The sequence below is a fragment of the Heloderma suspectum genome, chromosome 6 (genome assembly GCF_057233095.1).
Source record: "Heloderma suspectum isolate Gila_16-S chromosome 6, 16-S_ref, whole genome shotgun sequence".
Lineage (NCBI taxonomy): Eukaryota > Metazoa > Chordata > Lepidosauria > Squamata > Helodermatidae > Heloderma > Heloderma suspectum.
In genome coordinates, this window is record NC_139463.1 from 25,412,624 (window position 1) to 25,437,500 (window position 24,877).

Below are 24,877 nucleotides of genomic sequence, written 5' to 3' on the forward strand. Positions count from 1 at the left end.
AGAATCTAAGTTCCTAGCCCTTAAAGCTGTGAAGAAGAATCGCATAAAAGTGTGTGGGCAGCAGAGTGACATTTATTAATGTATTTCTTATATTTTCCTCCTGCCAAATGATCCCCCTCTTCATCTCCATTCGTCCTCGCAACAGCCCTGTGAGCTAGGTTAGTTGTTGTTCAATCGTATCTGACTCTTCGTGAGCCCGTGGACCACAGCACGCCAGGCCTTCCTGTCCTGCGCTCTCTCCCGGAGCGTGCTCAAGTCCATATTCATTGCATCAGTGATGCTATCTAGCCATCTCATCCTCTGCCGTCCCCTTCTCCTTTTGCCTTCAGTCTTTCCCAGCATCAGGGTCTTTTCCAGAGAGTTTTCTCTTCGCATTGTTGTTGTTGTTGTTCAGTCGTTCAGTCGTGTCCGACTCTTCGTGAGCCCGTGGACCACAGCACGCCAGGCCTTCCTGTCCTGCGCTCTCTCCCGGAGCGTGCTCAAGTCCATATTCATTGCATCGGTGATGCTATCCAGCCATCTCATCCTCTGCCGTCCCCTTCTCCTTTTGCCTTCAGTCTTTCCCAGCATCAGGGTCTTTTCCAGGGAGTTTTCTCTTCACATTAGGTGGCCAAAATATTTCAGCTTCAGCTTCAGCATCTGTCCTTCCAGTGAGCACTCAGAGTTGACTTCCTTTAGGATGGACTGATTGGACCTCCTTGCAGTCCAGGGGACTCGTAAGAGTCTTCTCCAGCACCACAGTTCGAAGGCATCAATTCTTCAGCGCTGAGAGTCAAATGACTGGCCCAAAGTCACCCAGTGAGCTTCAAGGGGGAGGGGGGCTGGGCTTGAACCCAGGTCTCCCCAGTCGTCATTTACAGCTCTAACCACTACACCACAGTGACTCTCAGAAATCTTCAATCTTTTGAAAGACTGCAGGTGAAGACAAGCTGTTGTTGTTGTATTATTATTGGATGGATGGATGGATGGATGGCAAAGTCCCTAGTTGCAAGCTACAGCAGAAAGTGAAGTCCTGGCCTGCGTCTTTAAGGGGCAGGAGCGCTCAGGAGCCAGCCTACGAGGAGGAGGAGGCGCCGGAGCGTCTCTAGGCGCCTGCCCGCTCCCCGTCTCTCCCGCCGCGCTTGGCCGGTGTGCGGCCATGTGGGGGGCCTGGCTGCTCCTCTGCGCGGCGCTGCTCGCCGCCGGCTTCTGGGCGCGCTTCGGCGCTCGGAGAGGCGCTCGGAATCCCTTCCGGCTGGACGCCCGGCGGCCGCCCGCGCCTCCGGTGACGGAGAAGGATGCGCGGAAAAGGGTCCTGAAGCAAGGTAGACCCCGGCGTTGGAGCGAAGGCGCCGCGGAAAGGCTCGGGGATATCGGGCCACGTGGGGAGGGCTGATGCCCGTCCGCGGAGGGGTTGGTATGGGCGGAGGGCTCCCTTTTCCCGATGACGGATCGCTGCAGCCCCATAACTTGAAGCCGGTGGGGGCTGGTGGCGCTGATTTGGTTGTGATTCCATCCTGGGTGTCAGCCAGAACCAGCCAGACCTCTAAAGGAGCTATCGGAGGTGCTGAAGCCGTTGCGGGGGCTCCACCGAAATCGGAGCCACCTGCCTCCACTGTTGTTGTTCTGTCGTTCAGTCGTGTCCGACTCTTCGTGACCCCATGGACCATAGCACGCCAGGTCTTCCTGTCCTGCGCTCTCTCCCGGAGTGTGCTCAAGTTCATATTCATTGCATCGGTGATGCTATCTAGCCATCTCATCCTCTGCCGTCCCCTTCTCCTTTTGCCTTCAGTCTTTCCCAGCATCAGGGTCTTTTCCAGAGAGTTTTCTCTTCGCATTAGGTGGCCAAAATATTTGAGCTTCAGTTTCAGTATCTGTCCTTCCAATGAGCAGTCAGGGTTGATTTCCTTTAGGATGGACTGATTTGACCTCCTTGCAGCTTGTACTTCTGGCAGTTCTCGGTTCGCATACTGCTGAAGCCTAGCTTGTAGGATATGGAGCATAACCTTGCTGGCATGTGAAATGAGAACAATTGTACGGTAGTTTGAACACTCTTTGGCGTTGCCCTTCTTTGGAATTGGAATGTAAACTGACCTTTTCCAGTCTTGTGGCCACTGTTGAGTGTTCCAGATTTGTTGGCATATTGAATGCAGCACTTTAACAGCATCATGTTTTAGGATTTTAAATAGCTCAGCTGGAATACTGTCATCTCCGCTAGCTTTGTTGTTAGTAATGCTTCCTAAGGCCCACTTGACTTAACTCTCTAGGATGTCCGGCTCAAGTTCAGTGACCGCACTATCATGGCTATCAGGGACATTCAGATCTTTCCTGTAGAGTTCTTCTGTGTATTCTTTCCACCTCTTCTTAATCTCATCTGCTTCTGTTAGGTCCCTGCCTCCTTTGTCCTTTATCATGCCTGTCTTTGCACAAAACGTTCCCTTGAGATCTCCAATTTTCTTGAAGAGATCTCTAGTCTTTCCCATTCTGTTGTTTTCCTCGATTTCTTTGCATTGTTCATTTAAGAAGGCCTTCTTGTCTCTCCTTGCTATTCTCTGGAACTCTGCATTCAGTTGGATATATCTTCCCCTTTCTCCCTTGCTTTTCGCTTCCCTTCTTTCTTCAGCTACTTGTAAAGCCTCATCAGACAGCCACTTGGCTTTCTTGCATTTCTTTTTCTTTGGGATGGATTGAGTTGCTGCCTCCTGAACAATGTTACGGACCTCCGTCCATAGTTCCTCAGGCACTCTGTCTATCAGGTCTAATCCCTGAAATCTATTCCTCACCTCCACGGTATATTCATAAGGGATATGATTTAGGTCATACCTGAATGGTTTAGTGGTTTTCCCTACGTTCTTCAATTTAAGCTGAAATTTTGCAACGAGAAGCTCATGATATGAGCCACAGTCAGCTCCAGGTCTTGTTTTTACTGACTGTATAGAGCTTCTCCATCTTTGGCTGCAAAGGACATAATCAATCTGATTTCGATATTGACCATCTGGTGATGTCCATGTGTAGAGTCGTCTCTTGTGCTGTTGGAAAAGAGTGTTTGCTATGATCAGCATGTTCTCTTGGCAAAACTCTATTAGCTTGTGTCCTGCTTCATTTTGTACACCAAGGCCATGCTTGCCTGTTATCCCGGTGATTTCTTGACTTCCTACTTTAGCATTCCAATCCCCTATGATGAAGAGGACATCTTTTTTTGGTGTTAGTTCTAGAAGATGTTGTAGGTCTTCATAGAACCTATCAACCTCAGCTTCTCATCTTCCGGCGTCATATCTTTTAGCCTTGTGATACGTTCCATGGGGTTTTCTTGGCAAGAATACTGGAGTGGGTTGCCATTGCCTTCTCCAGTGGACCACATTTTGTCAGAACTCTCTGCCATGACCTGTCCGTGCAGGTGGCCCTGCACGGCATAGCTTATGGCTTCACTGAGTTATGCAAGCCCCTTCGCCACAACAAGGCAGTGATCCATGAAGGGGCCTCCACTGTGCTATCCTGTAACTCAAGGGCCAGCACGAGTAAGTCACCTTGACCTCAGTCAGCCTTGCTTCTGAGTCCACAAGTTCTGTGTCGCACTGTGCCTATGCCAGCCTTCCTCAACCAGGTGCCTTCTGGATGTTCAGGACCACAGCTCCCATCAGACCGAACCAGCGTAGCCAATGGCTGGGGATGATAGGTGCTGTAGCCTTAAACATCCAGGAGGGACCTAGCTGAGGAAGGCTGAGCTATCCAGTCTTTTTCCATGCTTACTCTGAACTAAGCCTCACTGTGTTCAGTGGGGCTTATGCTTGGGCAAGCGTGCAAAAAATGTCAAGGGGAGGTGTTGAAGCTCAGCAGTAGAAGGAGCAGGTATGTTGCATGCAGGAGGTGCCAGGGTCGATCTCTGCATCTCCAGCTGAAAAGGATCCACTAGGGAGATGATGGGGAGAACCAGTGCTTAAGATCCTGGGGACGGACTGATACTGGTTCAGATGGTCTGGCCTGGCCTAAGACAGCTTCCCATATTGCACTTGTATTAATAAACCATAATTTATACTGAGTTACAGCTTACAACACGCTTGGAATAAAGTCTTGCAACACCTTGAAGACTCACTAGCCTACGGCGGCGGCATCTTTTGTGGACTAGAACCCGCCACTTTGTGAGAGGCGTGACATTTGCCCCTCGGTCGGTGGATACATATCCGTATGGCATAGAGCAGGGGCAGTCAAATTCTGGAGGTCGTGAGGACTGCATTGCCTGCCCTCCCCAGGGTGCCACCAAGGGGGACATCCCTGCCCCCGCTGCCCCACCAGGGAAATTTGGTGGTGCTGCTGTGGCAGCGGCAAAAGAACCCAGTGTTTTTTCTTGAAAATAAGGCAAGCAAAACAACGCACACTTGTGGGAGCACAATTCATGCTTCTAAATGAGGCATGCATTCCTCCCGCACACGCACTTTGTTTTCAAGGAAAAATGCTCCTTTTGGCCGCAGTGACAAATACAGTGGCAGCGGCAGCAGTAGAAGGAGGTGGGTGTTGCAGAAAAGGTCAGGGGGAGGTGCATGCATCCCACAAGCCACCTGTTGTGCATCCCAGTATAGAGACTATTGCAGGTGCTTCCAGATGTGGCTTTTATTGTGAAACTGTTCATGGAATTTAACAGGGCGTAGGAGGGATCCAGATGACTTTGTCTTCCATTTGTGACCCATGTTTTCTCACTGCCTTGTTTTTTCTTATCCCTCCCGAAAAGGTAAGGAAGAAAATTCAGAATAGCTGCGCAATGCCTTTTCGTAGCGTTAGGAGTGCTCCATCTGGAAAAACCCTACTGCTGACAACCATGGAGCCAAAGTAGGATGGCCAGATGCAAGAGAGGACAGGTCTCCTCCTACACCTTTTAAGAACCATGTAGAAGAGGGAATTTCAGCAGGTGTAGCTTGCATGACAAACTGCACCTGCCAAAATGTCCTCTTCTGCAAGACAGGTAGAGGTTCTAGACCCCTGTAATTGGCCATGCAACGTCTGGAGGGCCACAGGTTCTCTGCCCCTGATTTACAGACTTGCTGGAGTGGCCTTGAGGAAGCTGCTATCTTGGCCCCTTATGTATAAAATGGGGATGATAGTGACCTTACTCTCAGGGATGCTACAAAGGCAACTGAGATAAAGTTGCAAACAATTGGCACGTTAGCCATTCCAACGAATGCACGCGCACATATTTCCTCTGCCAAATTGGGCGGGGGTGGGGAGCTTCTGCTCTGTCCTTTTTTCAAAGTGGACTTGAAACAGCTTCTATATAGAACTTTTAACAGGCATGAGTCTTGTCTGTTCTCAACTGAACACTTTGAACCCTGGTCAAACTCTGCTGTGTCACACCGTCTCTATTCTCCAGGACTATTAAGCCACTTTATGACGATGGCTGCAAAGTTCTCTATCGACGGGTGCACTAGTCACTGTTCTTGAGCAGCTGTCTAGAAAAATGGGGAAGGAAAACCCCTGTATTTCATACAACCCCTGGTAAAACAAAGCTGTGCCTAAACAGCGCCTTGTGGAACAGACCTGTTGTGCAGCAGATTTTTTTTACACCCTACTTCCTTTCTGTTGTCCCTCCAAATTAAATGGAAATGCAGCCAGAGGGCAAGGCGTAAAGGACACTTCAGTGTACACACATCAGTGATGCGTATATAAAATCTCAGAGCCAAATGCTGCACTACCAGAGTTGTCCGTTCTCATTGTGCTCCAGATGATGCCCAAGGGCTTAAGTCTACCAATCAAGTCAAGAGCTGTGACAAAATTATGAGCTCCTCAGCCATTCTCTTTGTTTTTAAGAAATGTGTGTGCATTGTGCACTGATTGAATTAATTCCTGGCTGTGGAAGACCAGCCCCACAAACAGGAAAGTTTTATAGCATTTCTAGAATGTACTTGGGTTTTAACAGACCTCTGGGGAGAAGGGGTCTGTGTGACAGTCCTTGAGAATGGCACCCCTCTGTCTGTCCTTGGAGTTTGGATGTGGCACATGGATGGTACAGTTCAGAAGATGTGCTCAGCTGATCTCAACTTATAATGGTGCAAAGGAGAGAAGAGCCAACCGTTAGGAGCTTTATGGGTCAAACCCATTGTCTTATCTTGCTTGGAAGATGATAACAGGGAGCCATGGTAGATGCCAGAGCAGTAGTGTAATGCCTTTCTTACACCCCTATCATTCTGTCTGCACAGAGCACTTCAAAATGGCTCACTGATTCTGTAAAAGTGACCTCCAAGTATTTTCTCCATCAGTTCCTGTTCCCTTATATGGGGTGGGAGGGACTTTGGGAGGTTCGGGAGCCATCTTTGACCCTCAAACATTCCCCCTCATGGGCCACACATACATGGGTGCCAAAAACTGGGGGCAGGGATAAAAGAACAATAACCATAGCTGCTACAGAGCACCAAAATGGTCAAAATTAACTTGCAAACAAGCTAGTTTTGACAATTTGGGTGCTCTGTAGCAGTTCTGGAATTCATATGGTCCAAACAGATATTCCCGTGTCTCCAAAGCATATGCTTTCTCTTTTCTTTTTCACTGCTCCTCTTCCTGCTCCACCACATCCACACTGTTTGCAAAGTCCTGCCACTTCTGTTTCTGCAGCATCCAGTCTGTTCTGCACCTACCACTGAAATCCTTTCCCCATCCTCTGGTCTATCTTAGCTACTACAGCTGCCTCTGTGGCACTGTGTCTTTTCTTTCCTCTCCATTCACACATAACCATAAACCAGGATTGCTGGATTATCCTGGTTTACTGTGGAGAGGCAGCATGCTTGGCCACGTGGCCCATTCCCTCCCCCTTCGCATGAGCAGGTGAATCAAACCACCAATGAAAAGTTTCACATGTTGTCCAAACCTGGTTTGTTGCTCCCAAACAAACCAAATTTTGTCAGCCAACAACAAACCCTGGTTTCCTCCTGGCTTACAAGCCTGTCTCGTTTGGGAGCAACAAGCCAAGAGCCCTGGTGCAGATGTCATACAAAGCCTTACATGTCTCGTTCAATGTGAGAGCACGCCGGTCATTTGCAGTAAAACCAGGATAAGCCAGCAGCTCTGGCCACATCTGCACATAATGATAAGCCAGTGTGTCACATAAAATCATATAATGGCCTCTTTGTGATTCAGACAGCTGTAAAGGGATGCCAATAAAACAGCCTTGTATTTAAGCACTAGCCTGATCACCATAGGCAACCAAGAACTGTATACAGACAAGTGCATGGAGTGCCATATAGGTGAGTGAAGGGAGGCTGGCAGTGGAGAAATGGAGTGCTTCACCTCTCCTCCACACCCAGCATAGAAATCTAACAAGCTGCTAGAGAAGGGAAGTCCCTTTCTCGTGCCCAGTGTAGAAATGCAGTTCTCCATCTCTTTTCTGCAAACCCCCAGCAGGCTGGTAGAAAAATGTGCAGGCTGGTAACTTTTGTGAGCTTATTTAGAAGGCTGTGTTAAAAGCCTTCAGGAGAGTTTTCATTTGCCAGCGGTGAGGACCATATCAAAGCTACTTGGGTCTCAATCCATTGGGGGGGTCTCTTTGGAGACTTAATTGAAATGAACTGGAGTTGCGTAAGAGCATTGCAAGACTCCCTTGTAATTCCCACTCCATTGTGGAGAACAAATTCCCAATGGCTCGTACCTCCCATCCATCCACACACACACCCCAGTCCCTATCATAAACTTCTGGTTTCCCCCTCAAAGTTCTCTGATAAAATGAAGCTTCTTTCCTTGCTTGCTTTCTCCCAGTTTGGACAGAAGTTCTAAAATTGGCTGCGGCTCCCAGTAGAATCAAGATCTTCCCCACCCCTCCCTTCCCCCAATGTAGCTTTAGGTATCCAATCTGTTCTGGTGGATCTAAGAGTTCCTGCACATAATCTAATTTTGGATGTGATGTGGGAAATTAGGATAACCATCAGGAAGAGGAGATTGGAAGAGGAGCATCCAGGGATCATAGCAACAGGGTTACATTGGAGGTTGGGGGAGTCAGGGAGGTTGAGGGTGGGAAAGGGCAGCGATTAGACTTGCCAGATTATGTGGCTCTTTTGGTTCTTCGGTCGGGGCATCGCCGTGATGGTTCAGCAGAAAATGGAAGCTGCTCGTGTTTTTCTTGTTCCTCTCTTCCAGGCTTTTCCAAGGAGAAAGTTCCCAACAGTCTGGATGCCATTGTCATTGGAAGTGGCTATGGGGGCCTGGCTGCAGCCGTGATCCTCGCCAAAGCTGGGAAGCGGGTGCTAGTCCTGGAGCAGCATGGGAAGGCAGGTGGCTGCTGTCATACCTTCACCGAGAGGGGCTTTGAGTTTGACGTGGGTAAGGCTACGCAAACAGGCCGGGAGTGGGAGAGAGCTGTTGTGATTTTACATCTGTAATATGCATGCAAACGTACACACACAGAGACTTGTAAACATGCATGCACGTACACGCATGCATGGATTCGTAACCATGCATGCTTGTACACGCGCACACATGGACTTGTAAATGCATATGCACACATAGAGAGAGACTTGTAACTCCACGTGCATGGGCACGCGCACACATGGACTTGTAAATGTGCATGCACGCAAAGGGAGAGACTTGTAACTATGCCTGCATGTGCACACAGACTGACTTGTAAATGTGCATGTAAGCACATCTTCATGCACACATAAAGACTTGTAACTGTGCATGCTTGTGCACTTGCACACACAGACTTGTAAATGTGCATACACACACACAGACTTGTAAATGCACATGCATGCACACAGAATTGTAACTGCGTGCACACAGACTTGTAAACACGCATGTGCGCACGCGCACACTTGAAACCAGGGCTAAATCTTGCTTATGATCTCAATATACTGCACTAAATAAATAAATAAAATTGCAACCCAAATTTTAAGGGTTTTAAAAGGAAAGATCCACCAGGCAGAACAGCCTGACAAAACTGCCCCCCATCTTCTACGCATGGCTATGATGGCAGGGGACAATGGGAGTTGTAGTCCAACACACCTAGAGGACACCAGGTAGGGAAGGCTGGGCTGGGGTTTATCAAGGGGTAGGCAACCTCTGAGAAACTGTCCTGGGCATAGCTTTAAAATGGCAGACATGGGCGGGTGTGGCTAGTCACAAAGAAAGAAGGACAAGGAACCTGTCCAGAAGCATTCCTAGGAAATTAAGATGGCAGCAGCTAGAGGCTCCCACTTCTCTAAGAGAATGTATGATGATGATGATGATGATGATGGTAGTAGTAGTAGTAATAGTAATAAAAAAATTGGGAGCAGGGATGTCTCAGTGGGCACCACATTTATCAGGTAGGCTAAGAAGTGCTACAGGACACAACTGTCTATCTTGAACATTTATATCCTGCCTTCATATGAACATTTATATCCTGCCTTGACAAACTCAAACTCAAGGCAGCTTATGGTCAAAATAGAGATCACAGCACAATTTAAAAATAAGCTTTATAACAACAACAAACAGCAGCAAAACAGGATCATCAAAACCCTATCAACAATCACAGACAAGATGCTGGTTTTTCATTAGTCTAATTACTTAGACAAATGCACTTGCCCGAATATTGAAGATTTTGGGGGGAGGGAAGGGTACAAAACTCTTTAGCTACGTTTTTTCCATTTATAGCACTTTGCGGGTTGCCTTCTAGGGATCCATTACATAGGACAGATGCAGGAGGAGTCTACCCTACGCATGATGGTTGACCAGCTCACAGACGGGCAGCTTCAGTGGGCCAAGATGGACTCTCCCTTTGATGTAGTCATTCTAGGAGACCCTGACAACAGCAGGCGGTATTACTTATACAGTGGGGAGAAGGAATATGCCGAAGGCCTAAAGAAACAATTCCCCGGGGAAGATGTGAACATTGACAGATTTGTGGCACTTATAAAGGTGAGCCTGTTAAGGTTGCCTTGGCAAAAGGCCTCTTAATTTTGTTAGGGGAGCAAAGTCTCATAATCGATCGGTTAAATCAATCCAGCTTTGTTTGTGCATGTGTTTTCAAAAGAAAGCTCTTTTAATCCACTAAGGGCACAATCCTATCGATTGTGCCCTCGCAGGTTGGAAGTCCCTGAACTCAGAGGCTTCCGAGTTTTCTGTGCCCTGCTGGGCTGAAGCCGGCAGGGCAGGAGGAAGCTGGCAGGGCAGAGGCAATCTTTGCCTTCCCATCCTCTGATCTCCTATTTTCACCAGACGGGCTTTTCAGCCCGTCTAGCAATGGCACTTTGGAGGGGGATAGAGCAGGGATATAGGAGCAGGCTCAGGATAACTCGTATCCTGGTCTCTCCAGTCTCCTCCCCTCCATGCCCACTGGAATACACCCTTTCCTGAGGCTCTGGGGTTGCTTTTCTGACCTTGGAGAGGCAGCCGGTGCTTTTGTGGCTTGCTGTACACAGAAGTGGGCAACCTGTGACTCTCCTGCTGTTGTTGGACTAGCCCCAGCCAGCATGGCCGGTGGTCGGGGGTGATGGGAGTTGCAGTCCTTATAGAATTGCACTCGAACAACATCTGGGGGTGGGCAGAGTTTGCCCAGCTGTGTGCACAACATCAACAGCTTTCCTATAGCTACTGAAGGTAAACGCCAAGATCCCAACCCAGTCCTTGTGCTGATAACACTGCAGTCTTTTTGCTGAATCTTTCAAGTGTGTGTTCATTTCTTTCTCTCTCTCTCCCCACCCCCTGCAGAGCGCTGCCAAAGGAGGCGCCCACATGGCTATTCTGAAAATGCTCCCGCTGCCCTTGGTCAGGTTTCTGCACTGCAGCGGCCTGCTGGCCTTGATTTCTCCTTTCTTTAGGATGGTATCCAAAACTGTTTCGGAAGTGGTCGCCGAGCTCACTACAAACGCAGACCTAAGAGCAGTGTTCAGTTACATCTTCCCTACCTACGGTAGGTGATGCTAACCCAGCTCACCTGAATGGAGCATGCAATGCTAACTCGTGATGCTTATCCTGACTCTTTTGGGGTTGCTGAGAGAGGAGGCTTAAAGCTTCATTTCCTACCCAATCACCCCCCATCAGGACTGCTTCTTCCCCACTGCCGTTAGTGGGGTGGAAGCAGAAGTCATCGCTGTTTTGGGGTCAACTGAGGGCTAAAGCTTCCTCCTCACAGGCCCAACCGGATTGCTTTCCTGGCACTGCTAAAAGCAGCACCAGAACCACTGTCTTTTCTCCCACAGCCCAGCTGGGCAGGGCTGCTGCAGGACACACGGAAAAGAGTTGAGGGCAATATGTGGCCCATGGGTTGCCCACCGCTGCTTTTGAGTGTTTAAATCAGGCTTGTAAATATTTATTTAAAAGGTTCAACAAAGCTATCAGGATTGCATACAACCAGCATCATAACCATCAGTATCAAAGCACACTTAGAGCCAGTTCAGATGTGACCAACTCTGCTTAATAAAAACCATAGTTTATTAAGCTGAAAACCAGCCAATGCCCTCACCCCCCACTACTTCACACACTTGGTTTGCTGCTTCTACCCTGGTTTGTTGAAACCACAGTTTCCTGTTCCATCCAAACCAGGAAACATGTGTCTTAATCTCATATTACTAACCAGTAAGTCAGGGGTGGGCAAATGGTAGGTGTCCAGATGTTTTGGACATCAACTTCCAGAAGCCCCTGCCACACAGCCAGTGGTCAGGAATGCTGGGAGTTAAAATCCAAACTTCTGGAGATCTACTTCACCCCTGTAGTGTGGTGGTTTAAACTAACGGGGATAAAAACACTGAAGCCAGTGTGCAAGGGGAGAGCCGAGCACATAAGCCCTACGCTCCTCTTTGGCTTAATAAATTATGGTGCTCTGACAAACGGAGAAGACCAGAGTAAATATTTAAACTAAAGCTTGAAAGCCTGGGCAATGAAATCAACATTGGTGCTAGGTGAGCCTCTCTGGGAAGAGCGTTCCATGAGCGGGGAGTCCCGAGTGAAAAAAACATTCTCTTTGGTCACTGCTCACCAAACTTCAGATGGCGGGGGGAAGAAAGAGCCATGTTCAGGCAGGCAAATAAAAATCTCTTTTGCACCCCCCATCCTACACCAGGCTGCAAATGACTGACATAGGTAGGTCCACCTTTTTTGGAGGGGAAGTATGCACTAGTATTTTTAAAACGGACTTATTTTCAGTGCTGATTTAGATGGGGTGTGTTCCTCGGTCCCTTGGACCTTCCCTACGCAGGCCCCAGTTGGGCTGGACTTTGGTGGGAAAAAACGCTTTGTTGCTAAAGCACAATTATCATTCCAGCTCTTTGTTTTGAGAGCGCCAAATCTACTTTCATCTCTGTGTCTTACAGGAGTGATTCCTGCCAAGTCTAGCTTCCCTTTACATGCAGTCCTTGTTGATCACTTCTTGGAAGGTGGGTGGTATCCTCAAGGAGGTGCCAGTGAAATTGCATTTCATTCCATCCCCATCATTGAACGGGCTGGAGGGGCTGTCCTTACCAAGGCCCCTGTACAGAGCATCTTGGTGAATCCGCAAGGAAAAGCCTATGGTGAGTTAAACTAGGTTAGATCTCTCTCTTTCTCTCTCAGTCTTTCTCTCTTTCCTTTTTCTGAGAGCTGCTGTAACATAGTGGCTAAGACACTGGGCTATGAATTTAAAAATCCCCAGTTCCTGTATAGCAGGAGTAGGGAACCTTTGGCCCTCCAGATGTTCCCAGATGCCGACTCCAAGAAGAACAGCCATGGCTCAATGGGAGAGGCTGTGGCTCAGGGGTAGAGCAGCTGCTTTGCATGCAGAAAGTTGCAGGTTCAAACCCCGGCTTCTTCAGTTAGGGCTGAGAAAGACTACTGTCTGAAAACCTGGAGAGCTGCTGCCGATCAGTGTCAGCAGTACTGAGCTAGATGGACCAACGGTCTGACTCGGTAGAAGACAGCTTCCAATGTTCCTGTGACTACAACTCCCATCATCCCCAGCCACCATGGCTAATGGTGGAGTGGAACTCTAAAAGGTCTGGAGGGTACCAGGTTGGGAAAGGCTGTTCTAGGGCTCAGCCTTTATGCCTAGACTGGAACTTAGGGCTAAACCCAGCCCAAATTAAGCCCAGTGTGCACTCCATCACACAGAAATGACTCCAGTAGGATTGTCATCACCTAATTAAAGAAATCTTTGCTGGTCGATTTTTTAAAATCTGTCAAATCTACATGAACTTGCATATGCGGGGGGAAAATGAGAGTAGGAATAGGAGAATGTGCAATCTTTGAGCTCCTCAAGTTTCTGTTTTCCACCTCGATCCATGTCTTGCCTCCTTCTCACTTCCAAACATGAGCATCTTTTTTTTCCCAAACAGGAAAAGTGTGCATTTTCGAACACAAAAATGTACACTCTTCCAAGCACTCACCCCAGACACACAGCCGCCACCGCCCCCCGCACAGAGGCCACAATTTGAAATGCGGGGTTTGGGGGGGGGGTGCACACTTTTGGAAGTGTGCACTTTTGAACACAAACGCAAGCTGGGGAAATTGCAAACAAGTCTCAAGAATTACACTCCTGCTTACATCCACATTCAGGGTTGTGAATGGGACATGTTTGTGTATTTTGCAAACAGGAATGAAATTCTCATACATCCCTAAATGAGAATTGTAAAGCAACCCCCGCCCCCATAGTTTCTTTTTAAACCAATGCAGACCTGTGTCACAGCAGGCATCATCTTAGAGGCATTCCCCCATCCCTTGTCATGCACATAAGAGGGACTGCCCCTTGAGATGGTATTTACCCTTCACCAATTTTATTAGTACTTGAATTAAAACTGATTACAATTTTTCTTAAACCCTGCTTACTGATTTTATAGGGTGGACCTTTTTTGGCTATGAAATGTGTTTTAAGGGATTATTCAAACCAGCTAAACATAGCAGCCCTAGATCCTAGCCATGGAGTTCACATTTACCTCCATTGGGCATCTCTTGGGTTATTGGCCTGGTCAGGGCCAGCCCTAACATGGGGCAGAGTGAGGCAGCTGCTTTAGGCAGCCAGTTTAAAAGGGCTGCAAATTGTTAGCCGCAGACCCTCCATCCATAGCTTGTTTATCGTGACATCTGAACCAGGACCTCTTGCTTGTCTCTCCACAAATAAGCCAGAGTCATAAGCCATGGTTGGTTCCCTTATGATTCTGGCTTGTTTGGGGAGAGGTAAGCCAGAGTTCCCCATTCGGACATCAAGACAGATAAACCACAGATGAAAGAGGCAGAGTTTGTTCAGGCAGTCCTGCTTGCAAGAGGAGCCAAGCAGGAGTGATCGGTGCTTGTAAATGTTAAGCCAGGATTCCCTGGAAACATGGTTTATCATTGCATTTGAGCAGGGCTGAAATGGGAACTTGTCCCTATTACTTTCTGGCATCAACTGGATGTGGAACAAGAATTCTGTGGGACTTAGAGCAGGAGTTGCCATTTTCTTTCAGTGGTGTGTGTGTTTCCCAGCATGTATTTAACTAGCAAAAATTGACACCACAATATCCTTTTTCTCCACGTAGGATTTGGTACATCTGTGGGTCCATCTTGAAGGACAGGAAAAGAGAGGGGAAGGCTGCACCTTCCTGTAAACCAAGGGAAAAAACAGCCCTGCCAAAGCTCTTCTCACCCACAGGAAATTTATTTGAAGGTTTTATTTGAAATTTATTTGAATGGCACAATCCTATGCATGTCTAGACAGAGAAAAGGCCTACAACTCCCAGCAGCCAGCCATGCTAGCTGAGGCATGCTGGGAGTAGTAGGACTTTTTTTCTGTCTAAACATGCATAGGATTGCACCCTTATCTGCTTTAACCTTCTCATTAATGACACTGAGCTGCTCTTGCCCGGTGAAGGATTGTCCGTAGAACTGATTGCTGTACTATCACCCATCGCCCCTGTTCCTTCTGCAAAATGTGGATGATAGTATCGGCCTACCTCCCACAGTTGTTGTAAGGATAATAGAGATCCTTGTGACGTTCATGGCAATCCATCCTCCACCCTCCAAAAGCACCTATGTACTCACCGGCTTCTAACTCTTAATTGCCATCAGTTGTTGCTTTGCTACAATCCCCAGAAAAGGATTTCTTAGAGCAATCTGAAAAGGAACGTTCTGGGGCCTAATAATAAGTGTAGGCCTTATTTCTGCCTCTTTCCAGGTGTAAGTGTAAAGTCAGGTCAAGATATTGTTAACATCTGTGCTCCAGTTGTGATTTCTGATGCTGGCATCTTTAACACGTACGAACGCCTCTTGCCACCCAAATTGCAAGAGCTGCCAGGTAAGAGACCATAGAACAATTTGTGCTTCTACTATGGAAGGTTTGTAAGCATCGTGTGTGTGCCAAAAAAAGAGTAAGGTGAGCACCTAGACTGCCAATGTTCATACTACAGAAAACATACACATGTTTGGACAGGAAAACTGTCCCATGCTGGTTAGGGGATGCTGGAAGTTGTAGGATGTTCTCCTGTCTAAACATGCATACAATTGTGTCCTTAATTCTATAATTCCCACAACATATCAGGACAAACTACAATCATGCCTTAAAAAAAAAAGAGGTACTGGTTTTAAAGACATAAGAGATAAAGATATACAGTCCCCTTGGTTAATCTTGTCCTATGATCTAACTGCCTAGAGTTTGCATCTTTTTAGTGCTGTACTCTGAATGCAGCGTAGCCAGTAAACTTTCCTTTTATTAGAGTGTACTAGTGTCAGGTGCACCTTTTATATCCATATAGACCACCCTTCCCCAACCTGGTACCATCCAGCTATTTTAGACTTCAGTCCAATCAGCCCCAGCCACCATGGCTAATGGTCAGGAATTCTGAGACCTGTAGTCCAAAACATCTGGAGGACATAGGTTGGGAAAGAGAGAGAGATGAACTGTAATGTAGCTGGCTCTTCTTCTTTTTTACCCCCAAAGCAATACATATCCTTAATAATAGTCTTCTGAATTCTTGTCTGTATTGTCAACCCTTTTTGCATTTTCTCAATTTCTTCTGAAAATGTGAATGCCGAAAAAGACTCAGTCTTGCGGCCAAATGGCACATGCCATGGGAGATCTGTGATTCGATCTCCAAACTTTTAAATCTACTTTAGAACAGTCCGATCGGGACCAGAGCAGCAGCACTGGGGGGTGAGGAGATAGGAATGTTCAACCTCCCTCCCCTCTGTGCCATTTTCCTGATCTAAATTACCCCCTGCCCCATTTAGGGAGAAAAATGCAAGGTGTGTGTGTATTACTTCCTACTGCTGAGTTAATAACAACGTACATGTGTGTGTGTGTGTGAGAGAGAGAGAGAGAGAGAGAGAGATGGTGGGCGATGGGGGTTACAGTGGACAAACAGTGCAGGGGAACATGGTTAAAAATCCAGTCCCCCAGCACAATGGCCCCAGTCCAAATCTGAGCCCCTTGCAGATGCTCTAAAGTTAAGATTGGGGAGAGCAAGAAATTATATTACAGATTCCCTCCCACCCCATGTTGTGTCTTTCAGTCCTCACATCAAAGTATACTGTACTATAGGCATTCCTATGCAAAAGTTATACTACTGCTAAAGGCAAAAATAACGCCACCAGCTCCTAATCCCACTTGTTATTCCTCTTACTTGCACACTCACGGCTCACATTAGCCTTCTTAGCTACAGTATTGTGCCAGCAGCTCTTATGACAATCTGCTATGGCATTTCTGTGTCACTGCATTCTCTATACAGGCCTTTGTGGCCTGTATTTTTCTAACCTGTATTTTCTTCTTCCAAGAATTAAGAACTTGGAGAGCCAGTGTGGTGTAGTGGTTGCAGTGCTGGACTGGGAGTCAGGAAATCCAGGTTCTAGTCCCCACTAGGCCATGGAAGCTCACTGGGTGACTTTGGGCCAGTCACAGACTCTCAGCCCAACCTGCCCCACAGAGTTGTTGTTGTGAGGGTAAAATGGCAAGGAGGAGGATTATGTACGCCACCTTGGGTTCCTTAAAGAGGAAAAAAGGTGGGACATAAATGTAATCAATAAATCAGCTTGGATGGAGAAAATGGCTTGTGTGGCTAGCTTAAGCCCATCCCCTAGAGCAGAACTGGATTCTGCAGAAGCCAATTGCTTGCCATTTTTTGAACATTTTTTCCCCCAGAGATGTACTTATTTAAAAAAGAGTTAACTTTGAGAACAGATTTCCCTGTAATACAACTCGAAATGAATCTTGAGTTCTAAACTTTCCTCCTGATAATAAGTGCCTCAAATGAAATTGCCCCACCGACTATTGAGAATTCCCTGCAGGCTCTGAGTTCTGGTCACTTCTTTTTAAAATGGCATAATCAGTCGAGGTGGAGAGTTGAAACAAGATAATGGGATCCCTGGTGAAATCCCATAAGTTTATAACCTTAGATGTGTAAACTTTTTATTGTTTAAGGGGAGATTATAGGAAAACGTGAACTCCTTTGACCCTCTGATTCTGTGATTAACTTTTAGCAGGAGATTAGGGCCTGCTCACACAAAACCATTTACCCTTGACTAATCTCCCTTTTCTGATGGCTACTCCTGTAACTATCCCTTTCCCAGAAATGGGAAAGGGTTTGAGTCAATTGGGATTGAGGTATGTGACAACTCATTCAAATGAAGTTCTTCCTTTATGACACTTGATTCAGAATTGCAAATCCATCTGAATGTTCTGTGATCACTTGGAGGTCTTAATGAAATAATTTGGATGTTGGATTAAACCAGGGGTGCAAAGGCTCAGGCCTGGGGCGCAAAGGCTCAGGCCTGGGGGGCAAAGGCTCAGGCCTGGGGGTCAAATGTTGCCCTCCTGGAATCCAAGCCCAGTCCTTTGGGTTTCCCCATTGAACTACACCTCCTTCCATTTCCCCTGAGCCTGAGTGTTTGGTGGTTTCCCAGCTTCTGTGCAGTTTTTCTCCATTCTAAAAGGTTGAAAGGCTTAGCTACTGGCAGTGAGAGCTTTGAACCTAAATATTCTGGTATTTGGGGCCTTGCCCCTTTTGCCTTTGCCTCACCCCCTTTTGCCTTCAGCCCCACCTACTTCTGGAATGCATCCCCAAGAGCTTCTCCGAAATCACAGAATCATAGAATAGTAGGGTTGGAAGGGGCCTACAAGACCATCGAGTCCAACCCCCTGCTCAGTGCAGGAATCCAAGTCAGAGCATCCCTGACAGATGGCTGTCCAGCCTCATCTTGAATGCCTCCAATGTGGGAGAGCCCACCGCCTTCCTAGGTAATTGGTTCCATTGTCGTATTGCTCTAACAGTCAGGAAGCTTTTCCTGATGTTTAGCCGGAATCTGGCTTCCTGTAACTTGAGCCCATTATTCCGTGTCCTGCCCTCTGGGATGATCAAGAAAAGATCCTGGCCTTCTTCTCTGTGGCAACCTTTCAAGTACTTGAAGAGTGCTATCATATCTCCCCTCAGTCTTCTCTTCTCAAGGCTAAACATGCCCAGTTCTTTCAGTCTCTCTTCATACGGCTTTGTTTCCAGTCCCCTGATCATCTTTGTGGAATTAAGTTGAAAGAATCAGATTGAAAGAGGTTTAACAACCCCTGGATTAAATGAAGGGTTAAGTTGATCGTCACATAACTTCGCTGTGAAAAATAAACCAAGCTGCAGGAAGCTTTACTAGTGTAAAATAAGGAGAATAAGTTGGGCTGTTGCCTCTTTAGGAAGGGGTTAAACATTGTCTTGACACAGAACGAATGCAGTCCGGGCCAGAAATATTGGAACAAGTATAACTGTTTTGGCAGTTGGCCTCTGTACACCAACACATTGAAGTTGAAAGGAAACACACCCAGATGGGAGCGAAGTCAGGACTTCCAGCTGTAATTCAAGGGGTTTCACAAAAGTGGGGCTCTAACCATTCAGGAAGGACAGCCAGTGGCATACACACACACACACACACACATTGTTGGTGGCTCATAAGTAATGGAACAAATGGCTGACAAGCAGCTGCATGGCCAGGTGTGGCCTGTTTCCTGGGTACCCCACGACCAATCAAGCAGATAAAAGGCCTGGAGGTGGTTCTGAGTGTTACATTTGCATTTGGTAGCTGTTCACTGGAACTCCCAACATGAGGTCCAAAGAGGTGTCCATGTGAGTGAAGGAGGCCATCATTAGGCTGAGGAAACAAAATAAACCCATCAGAGAGATAGGAAAAACAGTGGGAGTGGCCAGTCCAACAGTTTGGAACATCCTGAAAAAGAAGGAATTAACTGGCAAGCTCAGCAAAAGCAAAAGGCCTGGAAGACCACGGAAGACAACTAAAGTGGATGACTGCAGAATTCTGCTCATGGTGAAGAGGAACCCTTTCACAACATCTAGCCAGGTCAAGAATGCTCTTACAGAGGTAGGCATGTCATTGTCAACATCTACAGTCAAGAGATGGCTTTATGAATGTAAATAGGGGCTTCACAACAAGGTGCCAACCACTGGTAATGCTAAAGAACCGAAAGCCCAGATTAGCCTTTGCCGGCAAACACCCAAAAAAGCCTGCGCAGTTCTGGAATACGATTCTTTGGACTGATGAAACCAAGATTAACTTGTACCAGAATGATGGGAAGAGAAAAGTATGGAGAAGGAAAGGAACAGCTCATGATCCAAAGCATACCACATCATCTGTCAAACATGGTGGAGGCAGTGTTATGGCATGGGCATGTATGGCTGCCAATGGAACCAGGTCACTGGTGTTTATGGATGACCTGACTGCTGATAAAAGCAGAAGGATGAATTCTGAAGTGTATAGGGCTACACTTTCTGCTCAGATTCAGCTGAATGCTGCCAAACTGATAGGACGCCGCTTCATATTGCAGATGGATAATGAGCCAAAACATACAGCAAAAGCTACCCAAGAGTTTCTCAAGGCAAAGAAGTGGGATGTTCTTCAATGGCCAAGTCAGTCACCTGTTCTCAACCCAATAGAGCATGCTTTTCACTTACTGAAGACAAGACTGAAGGCAGAAAGACCCACAAACAAGCAGCAGCTGAGGGCAGCTGCAGTAAAGGCCTGGCAAAGAATCTTGAGGGAGGAAACTCAGCATTGGGTCATGTCCATGGGTTCCAGACTTCAGGCAGTCCTTGACTGCAAAGGATTTTTATCCAGGTATTAAAGGCGATCCTTAAGTTTGAAATGATGTTGGCTTGTTCCATTACTTATGAGCCACCAACGATGGGTGTGTGTGTATGCCACTGGCTGTCCTTCCTGAATGGTTAGTGCCCCACTTTTGTCAAACCCCTTGAATTACAGCTGCAAGTCCTGACTTCGCTCCCTTCTGGGTGTGTTTCCTTTCAACTTCAATGTATTGGTGTACAGAGGCCAACTGCCAAAACAGTTATCTTTGTTCCAATATTTCTGGCCCTGACTGTATCTTCTCTTGGTTCCCTTACAAGGACAATCTACACAGACAACTAATATGGCGAAGAAGGGTGATGGAAATTAATGTCGGGGGAAATGCACTTCAGTTAATGTCGGGGAAAATGCACTGCATGGCAAAACAGGGATGCTTGATGACTTCTATTTAATGCAAGATGGCAGTTTCTGATGTTAAGGTGAAAGAGATCTGATTGTACCAGAAGCATGAATAGTGGATTATCTGAAGATGGAACTTGCAAATATCATTGTGAGCGAGATGAGCAAGTTTCCGCTTCATGCGTTACCCAGAAACACAGAATGGACATACAAGTTACTTGTATACCTCCTTTTTGGTGTTTTGGGATAATGGGCAAAGCTCTTCATTCCTCACCAGTGCAAGATGCTTGTGGCAATTTCTCCTTAGACAAAGAACAAGGCATTACATTGACTTGGTTTTCTTTATGAAACCAGAGGGACCAGCTAAAGGAACGCATCTGACAGATAAAATACTCTTTTTCTCTCTCTCTTGATGTATTTTTCATACTGTTGGACTTCTCTCTTTATTAGTAGTTGGTGGAAAAATTGACCCTTGACAATAAAAACAGAGAACTAATAAACAACTGTTTAAAAATTGAAATTCAGAAAAGCAGATGCATAATCTCTTTTGGGTGGTATTATCCAGAAGAGAGAAATCTCCTCATGTCCTTGTTAGCTGTTTGATTTCTGAGAATTCACAGTCCAGTCTTCTGTTTTCATCTAGGTAAGTAAGAATCCTCCTCTCCCAGAGTGCGGTTGTACCAATCAAAAGAAAGGCCACACATGCTTACAGTACAGTAAATAAAAAGATACCCAGAGGGAGCAATCCTATGGCCACTAGACAGCGGCTAGATGGCCATAGGGTATGCTGTTTTCTGGGAACAGCCTCATCCTCTGCACTCGCAAGAGGAGCACGGAGCGGCCAGAAAGTGGCGTGGCTGGGGGCGCTCCGGGGCGGGGAGAGTTTAGCTGCCTGTACGACGCATCATATGTCATACAGCAGCCTCCTTCCCCACTCCATCCTCCCACAGCTAGACAGCCACAATCGGCTGTCTAGCCGAAAAAGCAGGGTAGGGGAAGCACGGAGGGAATGATCCCCTCTGTGCTTCTCCTGTCCCGCTTTGGATATGTGGTTGCCTCTGAGTTCGGAGGCAGCCGTCTATCTAGATAGGATTGCACCCTAAGCTACACACGACACCATTCGCACAGTGGTGAGTTTGGTTCTAAGAAGTAGGTAGAGCAGGAAGAACAAAGGGAGCAGGCAGGGATGTGAGGGATGTTAACTGAGCCTGCAGCTATGTGAAATATTGCTGTTGCTTTGGGACAATATAAAGGTCAACAAAGCACTTCAGAAAGGCATCCCATATTATCTTAAACTTACATAAGGTATTGTTGGAGATATGTACCCTATGCTCTTGGGACACCAATTCCAAGAGTTCCTCTGCATTAGTGTGGGGGAGACACATCTGGTCTTCCAGATGGTTTGGACTCCTATCCCCATCAGCCACAGCCAGCATGGCCAATAGTCAGGGAAGATGGGAGTTATAATCCAACATCTGGAGGGGCACAAGTTCCACACATTTGCTCTAACCAGTCATTAATGAGTGAAGAGTTCAACTTCCAGGCCTGTCAATGCCATCACTTAGCAAATAAGTCAGCACATTGAATTTAAGATTGTTGTTGTTCAGTTGTTAAGTCATGTCTGACTCTTCGTGACCCCGTGGACCATAGCACGCCAGGCCTTCCTGTCCTCCGCTCTCTCCCGGAGCATGCTCAAGTTCATATTCATTGCGTCGGTGATGCTACCTAGCCATCTCATCCTCTGCCGTCCCCTTCTCCTTTTGCCTTCAATCTTTCCCAGCATCAGGGTCTTTTCCAGTGACTTTTCTCTTCGCATTAGGTGGCCAAAATATTTGAGCTTCAGCTTCAGGATCTGTCCTTCCAATGAGCACTCAGGGTTGATTTCCTTTAGGATGGACTGATTTGACCTCCTTGCAGTCCAGGGGACTCGTAAGAGTCTTCTCCAGCACCACAGTTCGAAAGCATCAATTCTTCGGCGCTTAGCCTTCCTTATAGTCCAGCTCTCACAGCCATACATTACTACTGGGAAAACCATAGCTTTGATTAGACGGACCTTTGTCGGCAAGGTGATGTCTCTGCTTCTTACTATGTTGTCTAGGTTTGCCATAGCTTTCCTCCCAAGGAGCAAGCGTCTTTTAATTTCATGGCTACAGTCACTGTCTGCGGTGATCTTGGAGCCCAAGAAAATTAAATTGTCACCGCTTCCATTTCTTCCCCTTCTGTATGCCAGGAAGTGATGGGGCCAGATGCCATGATCTTAGTTTTTTTAATGTTGCGTTTCAAACTAGCTTTTGCACTCTCCACTTTCACCCTCAACAAGAGGCTCTTTAGATCTTCTTCGCTTTCTGCCATTAGGGTGGTATCGTCTGCGTATCTGAGGTTGTTGATAATTCTCCCGGCAATCTTAATTCCGAGCTGTGATTCATCCAACCCGGCATTTCTCATGATGTACTCTGCATATAAGTTAAATAAGCAGGGTGACAATATGCAACCTTGTTGTACTCCTTTCCCAGTTTTGAACCAATCGGTTGTTCCATGTCCGGTTCTTACTGTTGCTTCTTGACCCTCGTACAGGTTTCTCAGGAGACAGGTAAGGTGGTCTGGTACTCCCATCTCTTTAAGAATTTGCCACAGTTTGTTGTGATCCACACAATCAAAGGCTTTAGCATAGTCAATGAAGCAGAAATAGAAGTTTTTCTGGAATTCTCTTGCTTTCTCCATGATCCAGCGAATGTTGGCAATTTGATCTCTAGTTCCTCTGCCTCTTCGGAACCCAGCTTGTACTTCCAGTAGTTCTCGGTTCACATACTGCTGAAGCCTAGCCTGTAGGATTTGGAACATAACCTTGCTGGCATGTGAAATGAGCGCAATTGATAGGTGTATCTTATTTGGGGCCCACAGAGTGCTTGACTTAAGAGCTTTGTTTTGCTCCAGTTTCCCTGTCTACAGAGCAAGATGATGCTGTTTCGGTTTCTCACTTTACTTGTAGAACTTTTACTTCTGGAGCCAATTTGTGTACTTTGTCTTTTCTTTTCTTGCATCCCTTTGTTTTTATGTGGGCAGAGATTCAGAACCAGCTCTCTCTGGTGCATCATGGCATAGCAGGATTCAGTCTCTTCATAGGACTGAAAGGATCTAAGGAAGAACTGGGACTGGAAGCCAAAAACTATTTCATCTACCGGCAGAATGATCTCGATGAAGCGTAAGTTGGAGCTTTGCTACTGTAGCTGAGAATATTTTTATTTTTTTACCTTTGACCTTTAGGAACATCTTCAGTACTACACAAGACTCTGTGTGGCCTATTGGAGTCATTTGCAAATGTGTCCCAAATCCTCCCCATTTCCTTAGGGAAATTTGGGCGCATGGTTGGCTAACTAGAGAAGGGGGAGTACTTTCTCTGAATCTTTGGGTCACATGTAGGGTAGCCACATATGCATTGCCAAAAGTGAGGAAATGCATCAACAAAAGAGGCCACCAATTTGTATAAAATTGCATATGAGTTAGATAGATAGATAGATAGATAGATAGATAGATAGATAGATAGATAGATAGATAGATATAATGACTCTAATTTAAATTCAAGTGGAATATTTCTCAGCATAGTGGGGAAGACTGTGACCAGGTGAGCCGTGTGCCTGCTTGGTCTGCTGCCCAGGTGCCAACTACTGAAGCAGCTTCAGGGCCCCTGCTTCTCTCCCATCTTATGGTCCTTTATCTTTAAACCGGACTTAGACTGGGCAGCCTTCAGACAGAGCAGCCTTGCCCAACCAGATGCCCTCCAGAAGTTTGGGACTAGAACTCCCAGCATTCCAGGCCCTTGGAGTTGAAGACCAACCATCTGGAGGGTATTTGGGATGGAGAAGGCTGCAGGATGCCCAGTGGTGCCTCTCTCTCTCTCTCTCTCTCCCCCTCCCCCCCTCACTCTTCCCAACTCCCTGAGGGCCCTCTCCTTCTCTCTCCCCCCTCACTCTTTCCAACTCCCTGAGGGCCCTCTCATTCTCTCTTTCTCTTCCCCCTCACTCTTCCCAACTCCCTGAGGGCCCTCTCATTCTCTCTCTCCTCTCACTCTTCCCAACTCCCTGAGGGCCCTCTTTTTCTCTCTCTCCCCTCACTCTTCCCAACTCCCTGAAGGCCCTCTCATTCTCTCTTTCTCTTCCCCCTCACTCTTTCCAACTCCCTGAGGGCCCTCTCTTTCTCTCTTTCCCCTCACTCTTCCCAACTCCCTGAGGGCCCTCTTTTTCTCTCTCTCCCCTCACTCTTTCCAACTCCCTGAAGGCCCTCTCATTCTCTCTTTCTCTTCCCCCTCACTCTTCCCAACTCCCTGAGGGCCCTCTCTTTCTCTCTCTCCTCTCACTCTTCCCAACTCCCTGAGGGCCCTCTTTTTCTCTCTCTCCCCTCACTCTTCCCAACTCCCTGAAGGCCCTCTCATTCTCTCTTTCTCTTCCCCCTCACTCTTTCCAACTCCCTGAGGGCCCTCTTTTTCTCTCTCTCCCCTCACTCTTCCCAACTCCCTGAGGGCCCTCTTTTTCTC

The 24,877-nt window shown here is 47.0% G+C and overlaps 1 protein-coding gene across 3 annotated transcripts in view; it reads left to right on the forward strand.

Annotated features, from left to right (window-relative positions):
* The first annotated feature begins 1,114 nt into the window (after positions 1-1,114).
* Positions 1,115-24,877, forward strand: part of RETSAT (retinol saturase) — a 37,198-nt gene continuing 13,435 nt past the window's right edge. For 2 of the 3 annotated variants that reach the window (XM_084803832.1, XM_084803834.1), the window contains exons 1-7: positions 1,115-1,304; positions 8,095-8,277; positions 9,608-9,849; positions 10,642-10,843; positions 12,243-12,440; positions 15,053-15,172; positions 23,410-23,548. In XM_084803832.1, the coding sequence (XP_084659958.1) occupies positions 1,139-1,304; positions 8,095-8,277; positions 9,608-9,849; positions 10,642-10,843; positions 12,243-12,440; positions 15,053-15,172; positions 23,410-23,548 (1,250 nt within the window). In that variant the 5' untranslated portion in view covers positions 1,115-1,138. The remainder of the gene's footprint in view (positions 1,305-8,094; positions 8,278-9,607; positions 9,850-10,641; positions 10,844-12,242; positions 12,441-15,052; positions 15,173-23,409; positions 23,549-24,877) is intronic. The other variant, XM_084803833.1, reaches the window with a different exon arrangement.